At 46.2% G+C, this 14,856-nt stretch overlaps 1 protein-coding gene across 1 annotated transcript in view; it reads left to right on the top strand.

Annotated features, from left to right (window-relative positions):
* The window catches only part of Cdh13 (cadherin 13), a 952,185-nt gene that overhangs the window by 862,577 nt on the left and 74,752 nt on the right, over window positions 1–14,856 (top strand). Inside the window, exon 9 of the mRNA XM_005345742.2 lies at window positions 12,829–13,011. Coding sequence (XP_005345799.1) covers window positions 12,829–13,011 — 183 coding nt within the window. The remainder of the gene's footprint in view (window positions 1–12,828; window positions 13,012–14,856) is intronic.

Below are 14,856 nucleotides of genomic sequence, written 5' to 3' on the forward strand. Positions count from 1 at the left end.
TGGGGGACAGAAACAGGTTGTTGGGAACCTGAGTCTGGATCCCTAGAACCCACATGAAAAAGCCAGGCACGATGGCACTGGGGGACAGAAACAGGATGATGCCTGGAGCTGGGTGGCCAGCCAGTCTACACAAAACAGTGAGCTCTGTTCACCGATTGACCCTGTCTCAAAAAACCAAGTGCAGAGGGATTGAAGATGACACTCTGCATGGACACACAAGAATGCACATGCAACCAACACAAACATGTATTCAAACATTAACACATACACACACACACACACACACACACACACATATATATATATATATATATATATCACAAAAAAAGTAATATTGAATCACAGAAGACATTAAGTGAATGGCCCAGCCAAGGAGATAGAGCATCTCATGGCATTGGGCACAGTTGGTTTCTCTGCTGGTCTCTTAGTGTGGTGGGGGCCCTTGGGGCCTTCTTTCCCCAATAGACCTGCTCTCTGTAAAGCCACCCTGGGATCAGAGCCCAGAAAGGAGAAAGAATGGTTCAGCCAGTCCTCCTTCTGCCATGACGCCCAGTTCCCAAGGGAACCGTGCTCAGCCGTCCCTTCTCCCCATGAGACTCAGATGTTCTCAGGAAGTGTGTGAGCCACTCAGGAAGACGCATGTAGCTATGCCCGCAGGAATTGCAATTGGGCCCAAGGGAGTGATTGGAAACAGGAACCAGTGGTGCAGACATAGACAATGCCTTTCAAGCGGAGGCATCTGGGGATTAAATACAAATTAGAAGCCGCAAATCAGTCCCCAGTATGAATCTATACAAATCCCTCATAATGAGAGCACAGGTTTCTCTTGTCCTTATTTGTACCGGGCCTTGGTATCAGAAGCCTAACCAAGTGTGTCGTTCCCCCAGACTTGGGCAATTAAAGATGTTCTCTCCCTGCCTGCAAAGGCTGTCAGCGTGCGCAAGAAAGGCCCTGGCACCACAGGCTCTGGATACTCTTTCAGATCCTGCAGTAACTCAATCAGCACCCCCATGAAAACTGAGAATCTGGAGGCTCCTCTGTGAGTCCCACCCACCCTTTGTACTCTTGAAAAGGGGACTTCAGTGACCACCTTTCCTTGTACAGACCCTGAGTTGGCAGCTCAAGGAACTAGTCAGGAGCATGCGTCTCCACACACATGAAAGGTGAGACCGGAGGTCATGTGTATGCCCACAGTGGCCTGGGCCCACACCCCTTCTAACAGCCACCATGCACCCAACTATTCTACTCGTAAGTCTGTATCTCAGTGAACGAGCAGATATGGCTTGTACATGGGAGCTCATGGTGGCGTTGGTCACTGAGGCCAGAGCGTGGGAGCAACCCAGCAACCAGCAACTGTCTGTGGGTCAAACAGCACACAACGGCATCTACGGGAGCACCCTTTGATCATTCAAAGGAATGAAGTGTCAGCCTGTGCGGTAACATAGGGAAGCGCAGAGAGAACAGGAAACCAGACACCCAAGACCACACTGTGTAGCCCACGGTAGGCTAACCTGAGGCAGAAGGCAGGTGGGTGTCTGCCCAGGGAAGGAGGGATATGTAAGGGTGTGAGGGACACTGGAAATGAATATAGAGTTTCTTTTGGAGGAGATGAGACTGTTCTAAAGTTGATTGTAGAAAAGTTGTTTGCTTATTTTTTTAAGAGTAGGTCTCATTATGGAGCCCTGGCTGGCCTGGAACTTTCTATGTAGACCAGGCTGGCCTTGAACTCACTGAGATCCTCCTGCCTCTGCCTCCTGAGTGCTGGGATTATAGATATATACCACCTCATGTATATGTCTGGACATCACCAAAACCCATACCATTGTATGATTTAAATGGTGGATTCTACAGTATATTAGTTATGTCTCATTAAAGCTGTTGGGGAAAAAACCCATAGCCTACGTCTAAAGGCAATAGATGCAGTCCCCCTGAGGCCCACCTGTCTGTGAGCACTAGATAAACTTGGGTCTTCTAAAGATTTGAAGCCTCTTTAGTTACTTTGGCTTGAAGTACATCTGTTTCCCATCACAGTCTTCATGGGGGGGGGGGGGCACTCTTAAGATATGAGAAAACAGAGCCCCATCTACACAGACTCAAGAGTAGGGAATTCAGCTTTGTTGTTTATCCCAGCTTCTGCCATAACCCGGTGTGTGGACGCAGATGGTGAAGGAGTCAGAAGGAATCATTGAGTGTGGCTCTTGCTCTGCTTTATTTTTCTCTTAAGGAGCTTGGAGAGGTTGTTGTTTTATTATTTATGAATCTGTGTACAGTCTCACTGGGAACAATACTTCGGAGAGCAAGGACTTTCTATGCAGAATCCACTATTGTGTATCCAGCATCCATGGCAGGGCACAGCACAGCACCGCTGGTTATGTAGACACATTCATACATACCACAGACAGGAGCCTGCATGTGTACATACACACACACACTCCATAGCACGTACCAATGTATACACACACACTCCACAGGGGGTACCAATGTGCACACACATGTACACACACTCCACAACAGGTACTCATGTGTATGCACACACATATACACACACATACACACATACTCCTCAACAGGCACCCATGTGCACACACACACCACAAACAGGTACCTTTATGTATACACATACATGAATACACACTCAACAAGCATCCATGTGTACACACACACACACATACACACACAACAAGCACCACGTGTGCACACCCTCTGCAACGGTGCATTCATACAACGCTGCTTTCCTGATTCCTAAATCTTAGTTAAAGCAAAGTGGGACACAGGAAGTTATGAATTTGCCCATAGGTAGAGACCGATTAGAGTTCACTCCTCCTGTCCATGCAAAACTACATTAACCAAACCCCAACGTAAGTGGGGCAGACCGTATTATTTTTGCTGAAAGAGGGCCGGTGAGATAGCTCAGAAGGTGCAGGTGCCTGCTGTTAAGCCCAACAACCTGAGTTCAATGCCTGGGTCCTACAAGATAGAAGGTGAGAGCCAACTCCCACAAGATGTCTTCTGGCTTCCACTCATGCACCATGGAACGTACACCCACAGAGAGAGGCATAGACACATGAGCACACACATGTGTGCTCACACACACTCTCTCAAACGTACACATACACACACACAAACAGATGTAATACAGTTGTCTAGATGGCCACTCTTTGTCTATACTCAAGTTGGGGGCCAAATGCAGATCTCTACAGAAAAATGCTTTCTTCTCAAAATGAAATCATTTCCAACTATCTTATTAAAAGGACAAACTTGTTTGGACATATCCCTTCACTTTTTTAAAATTTTTTTAAATATTTATTTATTATGTATACAATATTCTGTCTGTGTCTATGCCTGCAGGCCAGAAGAGGGCACCAGACCCCATTACAGACAGTTGTGAGCCACCATGTGGTTGCTGGGAATTGAACTCAGGACCTTTGGAAGAGCAGGCAATGCTCTTAACCTCTGAGCCATTTCTCCAGCCCCATCCCTTCACTTTTTATTCTTTCTTCAGATTTATTTATTTTTATGGGTGTTTTGTTTACATGTATATCTATGAACCACATGCATGTGGGGCCACAGAGTCCATAAGCGAGCACAAGACCCCCCAGAACTGGAATTACAGAGGATTGTGAGCCATCATGTGGGTGCTGGAAACCAAGCACAGGTCCCCTGCAAGAACGGTGTTCTTAACTACTGAGCCATCATCTCTCCTGCCCACCTTCACGTCTTAACTCTTTTGAGAATTCCATACATGCCTGTTGTGTTCACATCATTTCCACACATCCCTACCCCTACCCCAGCTCCCCCTACAGAACTCAACTGAAAGAGCTGCTGATGTTCACCAAAATAGGATGCCCAAGTCTAGCCTTCGGGTGAGGGAAGGGGGCAGGAACAATGTGGCGTATCTGCTCTGTGGGTTTATTTTTCTTTTTATTTTTCTCCCACTGTTTAACATGCTATTTGCGGCACTGTTCCCTGAGGCACTGCTTTTCAAATTTCTTTTTAGCAGCAAAATTTTCCCCAGCAAGATCTTAGGCAGAAACTGTAGCAAACCAAGCCTAATGAGAGGTTCCTGGGGCAGTGTGCGTGCTTGTTATCCAGAGGGAAAGCTTGGGTGCGCAGGTGGGACTTCTGGTCTACCTTTCAAGCATCCTTGACTCTTCAGAACAGACCTTGAAATCACTGCCCAACTGCTTTGGTTTCCTGTTGGCCTTCCATTGCTGTGTTAATCTTATTTTGTAAAGAGGGGGGAAATGTTATTTGAGATTTTCCTTCTTTAAAAAACCTATTGTTTTTCAGTCAGATAATGTGTTGGTGGGGAGGGGTCAGAGGCAGAACCTCTGACCATGGACCATGGTTTCTGTAACTTTGTCCACTCACAACCCCTTTGCACCCAAAAATATGGACATAGTCTTGAATATACATGTATATAAAACAGGTTACAGGAGCAGCCAGATGGCTTGGTGCGTAAAGGTGCCTGCCACCCCACCTGAATACCTGAGTTGCATATGGTAGAAGGAGATAATAAACTCTAGAAGGTTGCCCTCCAACATCCACCCACCCTCTATGGCACAAGAAGGCACAGTCGAGAGCATGTGCACACATTTTAAATCTTGCACAGAAGCACTGCTTCAGGAGAGAAACAGAATGGTAACCAGTAGAAGTTAGTGTCCAGCAGAACAGGAAAGGGCTTTTGATGGTATTTCCTTAAGAAACGTTCACTGTTTAGGGCGTGCATGCAGTGGTGGGGGGCGGGCAGTCATGTGGACTAACTAGGCATGACTTAGAGTCACTGACAGCAAAAGGGGCTCATTATTCTGTCTGATTTTTAGTAAAAGTTGCCCTTAGTAAGATACAAAGGACAAAAGAAGAAACATCTGTGGGACTCAGGTCACCAACAGGTGTAGCTTACCCAGGGAGAGCTGCGAACACCTGCCAAGGTGTCCCCACTGTGGCCATTGCTGAGAGCAGAGAAACCACAGGAGGAGGAGGAGGCTGGTGTGAAGGCGAGACTGATGGCAGCCACAGGAACAACTCAAGGAATGGGAGCAAGGCTTGGAAACCAGCCAGAAACAGAACATCTCCTAAGCTGTCTTGGGTGTCACAAAAGCCCATCTCGGCTTTTCCTCTTGATATCTACGTTAGCTGGCTTCCCAGGGGATGATGGGTTTCTCTGAGAATGAGTCAGCATCCAGCTGGAGACAAATGGCCACCCCATGTTCAACTGCTCAAAGACGTATAACCCTCTGAATTTTGATGTGTGTGTGTGTGTGTGTGTGTGTGTGTGTGTGTGTGTGTGTACATGCCCATGCGGGTGTTTGCCTTGTTTCTGAGACAAAGTCTCTCACTGAAGCCCAAAGTCCTTGTCTCATACACACACACACACACACACACACACACACACACACACACACACACCAGAGCTGGGGTTACAGACACATGCCACCCCGCTTTTTACATGAGTGCTGGTGATCTGACCTAGATTTTCATGCTTATGGGTCAGTAGCTTTACTGACTGAGCTGTCACCCCAGCACCCCCATAATATTTTTTGATGCATTGTCAATCATTTCTGAGGAAGGTCTATTAGTGTTGAAAAATAAAATGGCCTTTATTTAGATATCTGTGCTCTATGCTCTTTCAAACATCTATATAAATGTTTATATGTAATATCTACTTTGTACATATAACTATCTTTCTATTTTTACATAATATGATAGCTATTTATGCTAAGCTGCATAGTTTTTCATTGTGTCTTCTGTCTATAGTGTGAGTTAGGGGTCAAGGTTCACTGTCTTCCACATGTAATACATTAACCATCCAGTGTTGACTGAAATGATCATTAGCTGTAGATTAAAACACATCTAAAACAAAATCAGCCACTGTTCTGAAAGCCGAGGAAAGAGTTTCAGAACTCATGGACAGCAAATAGCTGGATGTGTGCAATACGTGAAGCATAGCTGTGCCCGGGGACACCGTCCCTCTCATTTATGCAGTGTTTCTGGCAGAGGCCTCGGCAGGCAATGGACATTCTGTGGGTGTTTGTTAAGATGAATCCTTGCATCTCACCACCCTGCGAGGGTTGCTAATTATAGGCAGAAGGAATCCAGGTAGCTAACACTGTAGGTCAGCATCATTAGCCCTGGCACTGAAGGGTCTGTTGGTAGAATACAGCAAGGATTAGCAAGTCTCTAAGTGTTGGGTAAACATCACCGAAAAGAACAAAGCTTTGTTAGTATGTGCGCAGAGAAATAAAATGCATATGCGCACAACCTCATTATAAAGTAGACCGTGGGAAGAATTAAGTGTCACGGGGGTTGAACCATCTTGTCCAATTTATTATGAAGAATTTCATATCTTACAGAGCCAAGTTTGTCCTTGTTATTGATGCTAACAAATTCTAATCCCTGCCCTGGTGTCTCTTCCTGTGACAAACACCCTGACGAAAGCAACTTGTGGGGGGGAGAAGGGGTTTATCTGGCCTATTATTCCCAGCTATGCTCCACTAGTGTGGGGAAGTCGAGGCAGGAACTTAAAGCATCATGTCCACAGCCAAGCAGAGAGAGCAGTGAGTGCACCCATGCTGCCTGTTTGTCTGCCTGTGCTCTTCCATTGTCTCCTGCCCAGTCGAGGAGATGATACTGCTTACCTTCGGGACAGGTTTCCCTACATCAACTAGTAACCAAGACAATACCCTACAGACATGGCCACAGGCCAAACTAACTGATAATTCTTCAGCTGAAATCTCAGGTAAGTCTAGGTCATGACAAGTTGGCGTCTCAAACTAACCATCCCATCCATTACTATATATGCTGTGTGCTGTGCCAAGCTCGTTCAGTACACATTATCTTATTTATATCAATAGCAGTCTCTGCCCATTCAACTCTGAGCTGGAGATCAGGTTCCTCCAGGAAGTCATATCCCTTCTGTAAACACAAATTCATGAACGTGTTTGCTGGATAAATTCCTTAGAGATTTTACCTTGCCTCTTTATCCTCGGAAATAAACAAGGATTAGAACACTTTCTGATACTTTATCCTTTAATTTTACAAAGCCAAGGCCCAAATGAGCGAATGGCAGCGTTGCAAGTTCAATGTCAGCTCTCTGGACAGTCAGTTTGCTGTGCAGCTGCAAAGCCAGCAGCTCCAACAGGAAAGAACCCTGGCTATCCTCTGCTCTTCCTTCCTGCCAACCTGCAGCTTTGGGGGGGGGGGGCACTAAGCTGAGTGCCCAGAGAATGTTACACTCTCCGGGCTAACATGCAGACCAACTATTCTATGGAGGAAAGACATCATTCTGTACTTAGTAAATTCAAGTCCCTGAAAGGAGCCTGGAGAGGAGAAAGGAGCTCTTGGTTCAGTGAGAGACCCTGTCCAAAAAAAAAAAAAAAAACACTGAAAAATGACTGGGGAAGACACTTGTCTTAGTGAAGAGGTTTCTATTGTTATGAAGAGACACCATGACCACAGGAACTCTTATAAAGAAAAACATCTTATAAAGAAAAACATTTAACTGGGGCTGCCTTGCAGTTCAGAGGTTTAGTCCATTATCATCATGGCGGGAAGCATGGCAGCATGCAGGCAGACACGGTGCTGGGGAGGTAGCTGAGAGTTCTACATCTGGATTGGCAGACATCAGGAAGAGAGAGAGAGTGACACTGGGCCTGACTTGAGCGTCTGAAACCTCAAAACCTACTCCCAATGACATATTTCCTCCAACAAAGCCATACCTCCTAATAGTGCCACTCCTGGGCCTCTGAGGCCATAGTCATTCAAACTTCCACAACACCTGACACATGCCACTGGCCTCCACATGCGTGGCACACGCACCCACGCACAAAAGGTAATTACTTAAAATAACCCAGGCCCCTCATTTGTCTGATGAGGACCTCTGTGGCCAATCAACCCCAACCTGATGGTCATTACAAAACTCACCCACTTTCCAAAGAAAGAGGATAGCATCGTTCAGCTCAGAAGTGAATGAACTCACAGGCTTCAGCGCGTCATCCTGAACCACAAGCCCACACTGGTTATGCAAAACTATGTTTTACATCTGGTATTTGATTTGCCACACTGTTTAACAGAAAAATAACTTTATCTATTTTTTTCCCAATTAAAAGAAGTAATGTTACAATCTATAACTCCTCGAGCTCTGCTTTGGTAAATTAATGCTTATCTATTGTTTTTAAATCACAAAGTAACATGGCTATAGAAATGTAAAATGGTACTATTTCATTTTAATCTATTTAATTTTCCATTCTTGAGTTACATAATGGGGTTAAAACATTGAATAGAATTAATAGAATGAGTATTTAATTAAGCAGTAATGAGTTTCTAAATGGATGCTTGAAAAAAAACTGGCTTCACAGTTATGCAAGAATCAGATAATAGTCTTAAAGAGTATAATAACTATGTTGAAATGTTTTTTATACATTTAAAGATTTTTATTTTTTTTTTCTGAATTCTCTCAGTAGTGTTTGAACATAACCCAGTTTTTTGATTTGCTTTCGGGCAAATCTGATTGCCTTTTCCCATCTCCCAACACCCCACATCGAACTCTACCCACAGTGCCCTGCCAAGTCCATTGCAAAGTGATTCTCACTGAAGCGTCTGTGCTCCACCCACACCTCCTTCCTTCCCAAAGGCTCTGGCTTCCTCCACTTCTCTGGTGGCCTGGCCTTTGCCCTTGCTCTTCCAGGTTCCAGGAATGAGTGCTTGCACCCCCTTTATCTCATTAAAGGGCTCCTCTTCTTTCACCTTCAGGGGATTCTTCCCTGATGAGCTTCTTCCAACTGAGTCTGATACCTGCCCCCGCCAATCAGGTGCTGCAGACGCTCCTAGAACTATGTGGCTTCTCTTTGAACAGTTAACGTCTTTTTTTTAAATATTTATTTATTATGTATACAATATTCTGTCTGTGTGTATGCCTGCAGGCCAGAAGAGGGCACCAGACCCCATTACAGATGGTTGTGAGCCACCATGTGGTTGCTGGGAATTGAACTCAAGACCATTGGAAGAGCAGGCAATGCTCTTAACATCTGAGCCATCTCTCCAGCCCCAGTTAACATCTTTTTATGGCTATACACGTCTCTTCCGTCCCTCTTTCCGGTCTATAAATCCACGATAGAATATACGCTATCTGCTTTGCTTACTAGACTCTGGGTGGCTCTGGATGGATAATGGTGGAGACTAAATGGTTGGATGAAGGAGAAATGAAAGTCCGACAAATGGATGTGGGGATTGATGGGTAGTTGGAGAATGGACAATCGAATTACTGAATACATAGGTGGTGAATGGATGGAGGTTGAGTAGTTGACCAAAGGATGGATGGATGGATGGATGGATGGATGGATGGATGATGGATGGACAGATGGAGGAATGGATGGGTGGGTGGGTGGTGGGTCAATGGCTGGATAAATGGAGGGAGGGAGGGAGGAAGGGAGGGAGGAAGGGAGGGAGGAAGGGAGGGGTGCGAGAATGGAGGGAGGGAGGGAAGGATGGATGGGTAGATGACAAAATGTAGCTATGTCTAAATAAGGTCCATCTATAACACACACGAGAGTCTCTAGGATGCCTCTACATTCTCATTCTGTGTAGAATATTTGCCCACACACAAACATGGTATCCTATGGCAAGCCCTTCAGTAGTTGTAACAGGCATGAAGATCTCACAGTTATGAGAAAAGCTGCACAGTCTAGACTCACATACCAATGACCTATATATTGACTTTATCATTTACTGACCACATTGGTTTGTCCATCCCATCTTCAAAGCCGACCATGTGCTAGGCACTGTTATACTGTGAGCATCAGGTCTCATTCCTCAACCAATTACCACTAGATTTTAGTGCTAGGCCCTAAGATGGGAAGGGGTCTCTCAGAATCTAGGACATTTTTCGTTAATTTCCTCACACCATAAAATGTCATTTTTAAAAGAAATCCTTAAAGCCCATAAAATTATGGAGAGTCCAGTGAAGACCAAATTTTAAGAATCAGACAAAAAGCACCTAAGGTCTGTTTGTCAGGGTACAGGAACTGACAGGATGACCGTGAGCCATTTTAATACATGTGATGTATACTGAGAGCATTATTAGATTGGATGTGGTCCAGGTAGTCCAGCAATGGCTGTCTCACTTCCGCAAAGCTATCCCTTTGCTTGTATTCTCTCTCAGCCCTCACTGCTGCTTCTACTTCCTGTAGTTAAGACCATTCCTTTATTTGACAAGTGGCTTCTGAGTCCCTTCCAGCCACCTCAAGTCACAGTCTATACAGTACTGTTGTCCTGGCCATGTGACAATCAACTGCTTTGTCTGGACATCCTCTTAGGCACAACATCCTCTTCGTTTAACCTGGGACATGTAGGGCATTGCAGGTCACAGTTATCTACCCAGTTCCCTAAACAACAAGTATCACAAGAACAACAAGGGCTCCTGCAATGAGGAGGGACAAGGCCTCAGAGTCCTGGCTGCTGGTATGCCAGAGGACTAACTTGAGTGGCGGATCCCGGGTGGGCTCGGCAGCAGACTGACTGAAAGCAGAGCTTTCTAAAACCTAAGAGACAAGGCTCTGGCCCTTGATTCCCTGCAGGATTTGGAGCAGGAGCCTTCCTCTAATTTCTTCTCTACCTTTCTGCAGTCTGAAGTGATTGGGGGCATGTGTGTCATCAAGGCCATCCTGGAGACACGGCAGACAGAAACCATTGATTACAATGCTCTACCCCACTGGGCCCAGATGCTCCGAAGGCCCCTCTGTACCAAGTCCGGCTGCCTCCTCCACCCACAGGGGCTGACAGTTACATTGACACCTAGACTTGAATTCATCATATCTCTCACTCCGGTCTGTACATTAGAATTATCTGTGCTTCCTTCTCAATCTTTGGCCTGGTCCTAACCAACTGAAGTGGTGTAGGACCCAGGCATCATTAGACCTCATAGGAAACTCTTATATGCAGGTAGAGCTCAGATCCATGAGCCTGGTTTGGTTTCTTCATTTGTTTTTTTTGTTTGTTTGTTTGTTTTGTTTTGGCTTCTGTTTTATTTGTTTGTCTTCTTTTGAGAATAGAAAGATAAAAGATAGGGCTGGTAAACTTTCCTTAAACAGGAATCCTAGGGATGAGGTCAAAATAGTAACTTCTGGATCCATTTTTTTTTTTTTTTTTTTTTTTTTGGTTTTTCAAGACAGGGTTTCTCTGTGGCTTTGGAGCCTGTCCTGGAACTAGCTCTGTAGACCAGGCTGGTCTCGAACTCACAGAGATCCGTCTGTCTCTGCCTCCCGAGTGCTGGGATTAAAGGCGTGTGCCACCGTCGCCCGGCTCTGGATCCATTTTATATGATCCCCCACGGTCCCCTCCCACAGCTAAGTCCCATCCTGGTGTGCATCCCTGGACCCTTACGATTTGCCCAGGTTTGCAGAGATGCCATAGACAAATTAGTTTTTATCCCTGCCCCATCCTCCCAACCAAGCCTCAATATGGAGGCTCGTGATTAATGATTTAAAAGTCAATGAATCAGTGACTGTTTGCAAAACCTCATTTCTCAAATTACTCCTCTTTGAACACAAGGCCTTTTTGACATCATCTTGCCGTGTGTGGATTCTCACTGCTGCTAATTGAAATTCCTAGCTATTTCCTCATCTTGTCAGCATCTCGGTCCTGCTCGTTTATGAGATATTTGCAAACAGATTACTGTTCACCTGAGTGTGTCAGCGGTAAACGTCAGAACAATACTTCACACTTCCCACTCAAAGGAAATGCGCTCATGATAGCTTATGAGATTCTCCATCGGTGGGAACGCTCGGTTTCATGAAATGATTGATCCCCACCACACCTACATGCAACAAGTTTTTGAGATGTGGTATAAATGAAAACCGTGGCTCCCAGCTGCAAACAGCTGCATTTCTTAGCAAATGGTCTTTTAGTCTTGCAGGCTGTGAGGGAGTAGGGCAGGGTGTGACTGGGCAGGTTGAAAGGCAAACACCGGGTGTCAGGCCCCAGACCCTCCACCCCAGTCCCACCCTCTATCTGGTCATCATGCATTCAAGGTGAACAAAGCTGTAAGAACAGCACATGCAAAGGCTGGAGAGATGGCTCGATAAGGTACTCTGCCCCGAGCATGAGATCCTGAATCAGACCCTTATAACCCTCGTTAAAAAGTCAGACATGCATTTAGAATCCCAGCGATGGGGAAGCAGAGACAGGAGGATCCTTCAGGCTCCCTGATCAACCAGTTTAGCCTAATCGATGAATGCCAAACCAATGAGAGACTCTGTCCCGAAGGCACCGAGGATGTCACCTGAGGCTGTTCTCACACTTACCCACACAAACAAACATGCACCCACAGGCACATACACACTATATATAGTAATTCATACAAAAAAGCCCACACATACAATGGCTCCTAGTCTACCAGTGTTCGCTTTTTATCCAACAATAATCCAGAAAAAATGCTCTTGGCTCAGGGATGCCCCCTCCATGGGAGACTGGAGACCCAAACTTCTTTGTTCTGTGACTCCCCACTACCCTTAGGGTCTCCTAGCTGTGTGCATCCTAGGAAACAGAGGGAGAGAGAGCAAGAGAGGAGGCACAGCTGCTCTCAGCCCTCTTCCCAACCTGGCAGCATCCCCATGTTCTGCAAGAGCCAAGTTTGTCCCGTGGCCTTACCGGAGTCCAGGGAAAGCTGATTTGTGGAATACAGCATCTTCCTAGCCAGAATCCCTGCATTGTATATTATTAATTGAGATGATAAGTGTATCATATCTCATGTAGTGCACATAGGAAGAGCTCTGTTACTGGTGTCTGCCAGATACATTTCAAAACACTGACTATCGCCTGCTCTGTTTGCAGTTCCAAGCCACGGTGGAGGAAGGAGCCGTGGGAGTTATTGTCAATTTGACCGTGGAGGACAAAGATGACCCCACAACAGGAGCATGGAGGGCCGCGTACACCATCATCAATGGAAATCCTGGCCAGAGCTTTGAAATTCACACCAACCCGCAGACCAACGAGGGCATGCTCTCTGTGGTCAAGGTAAGGGTGGCCCCTGTGGCACCTCTGTCCTCCCATGAGTAGCTAGGGCCCTGTGAAAGGTGTGTAGAATCACAGAGTTGAGAAAGTCACAGAGAAATGAATATTCTGCTCTCCCCCGGAAGATCAGAGAACACTGTGGGCTTAGGGATTTCTCTGCCTCACACTTTCTTCCCTGGTAGGTGACACCATTTGTACCTGAGGCAGGGAAGGACAGTAACGAAGGGCAGGGCAGGACCCTTGATCTCAAGTCCCTGTGTGTGCTTAACCAAGCACCTGCCCACGTTTTCTGTTCCTCAGTTTACTCGTCTATAAGAAGCCACTGTTAACATTGCTTATAATTCAGGGTGGCTCTCACACTCCGTTCTGCTTGCTGTGACAAGAGGTTGTGTTTCTGGGTAGCTGTTTTGGTCTCTTTCTTTGGCTGTTATAAAAAAACACTCTGGCTGAAGCCACGTAAGAGAAAAGGGGTTTAACTGACTTAGAGTTCAGGGTCATCATAGTCCATCCCTGGTGTGGGCATCCCAGCAGCCAGGGCTTGAGACAGCTCTTCATCCTGCATCTGCAGAAAAGAAGCAGAGAGCAAGGAACAAACACACCCGTGGTGTTCCGCCCCTCTTCTCTGCCTTGTACAGTCTGGACCCCCTGCCTAGGGAATGGTCCCACCCACAGTTAAGAAGTCTTCTCATGTCAAATGACACAATCAAGATGCTCCCCACAGGTGTGCTAGAGTCCCACCTCACTGACCTCCTCAATGGCTGGTCAGAAGGTGCACATTTGTTAGCTAAAGTTCTGCTCGCTGAAGCCCATGGAACCCAGAAACTCAAGGTCAAGTGAGAGTTTGTGTCTGCACAGATGACGCCACCTTACTCTGTCCCCATGCAGTGTAAAGGGGGAGCAGCTCCTCCGTTCACATGGCTCAACGTCATGATCAAGTGACCTGCTAATGAGCCCCTTGTCAATGCCCTCACATGGGAGCCTGTGACTTCAGAATATGAAGAGGGGGACATGTCCAACCCGTGGCACTGTGAGGACTTCATGAACAAATACATAAAATGTTTGGGGCAGTAACAGCTACTTCCAGTCTGTGATGGATTAGTATTGCTGTGATAGCAGCGAGCACGAATTTTGCAGCCAAAGATGAGTGTGGCTTGATTATTAGAAGTCCAACAAGGGCCTCACTGAGTGAAACTGAAGGTGTGATCAGGAGTGGTAAATCCTGGGGGCTTGAAGGGAGATTCCAGCTCCTATTGCTCCCAGCTTCTATAGGCCACCTGTGGCCCTAGTCTCACGGCCTCTTCCAATATCTTCAAAGCATCTGCAACCTCTGTGTTGCTGCTCCCTGATGACCATCATCCCCTCTAACACCTTCTACTTTACGACTCTATCAGGTCCACTGGATGATCCAGGATAATCCCTTATCTCGGGGCCTCTCCTTTAACCACAGCTAAGAAGTCTTTTTTGCCTTAGACTCTTAGAATCGGTAGCTATGAGAGCACTGCCCTGCCTGCCACTGAGTCCCTGCTAGTCTTCCTACTGTGGTGAAACTGGTGAAACACTGGCCCAAAGTAGCTTGGGGGAGGAAACGACTCAGGTCATCTTCCACTTCCAGGTCACAGCCCACGGCTGACAGAAATCAGGCCAGTAGCCGATGTAGAAATCAAGGATGAGACGGTGGGGCTGATCTAATGGGAGCTCACCAAAGCAAACTGGACTGGGACTGATGTAGCATGTGATCAAACCGGACTCTCTGAACATATCTTTCTTTTTTTTTTTTTAGTTTTTCAAGGCAGGGTTTCTCTATAGCTTTGGAGCCTGTCCTGGCACTAGCTCTTGTAGACCAGGCTG

The sequence above is a fragment of the Microtus ochrogaster genome, chromosome 4 (genome assembly GCF_000317375.1).
Source record: "Microtus ochrogaster isolate Prairie Vole_2 chromosome 4, MicOch1.0, whole genome shotgun sequence".
Taxonomy (NCBI): Eukaryota; Metazoa; Chordata; class Mammalia; order Rodentia; family Cricetidae; genus Microtus; species Microtus ochrogaster.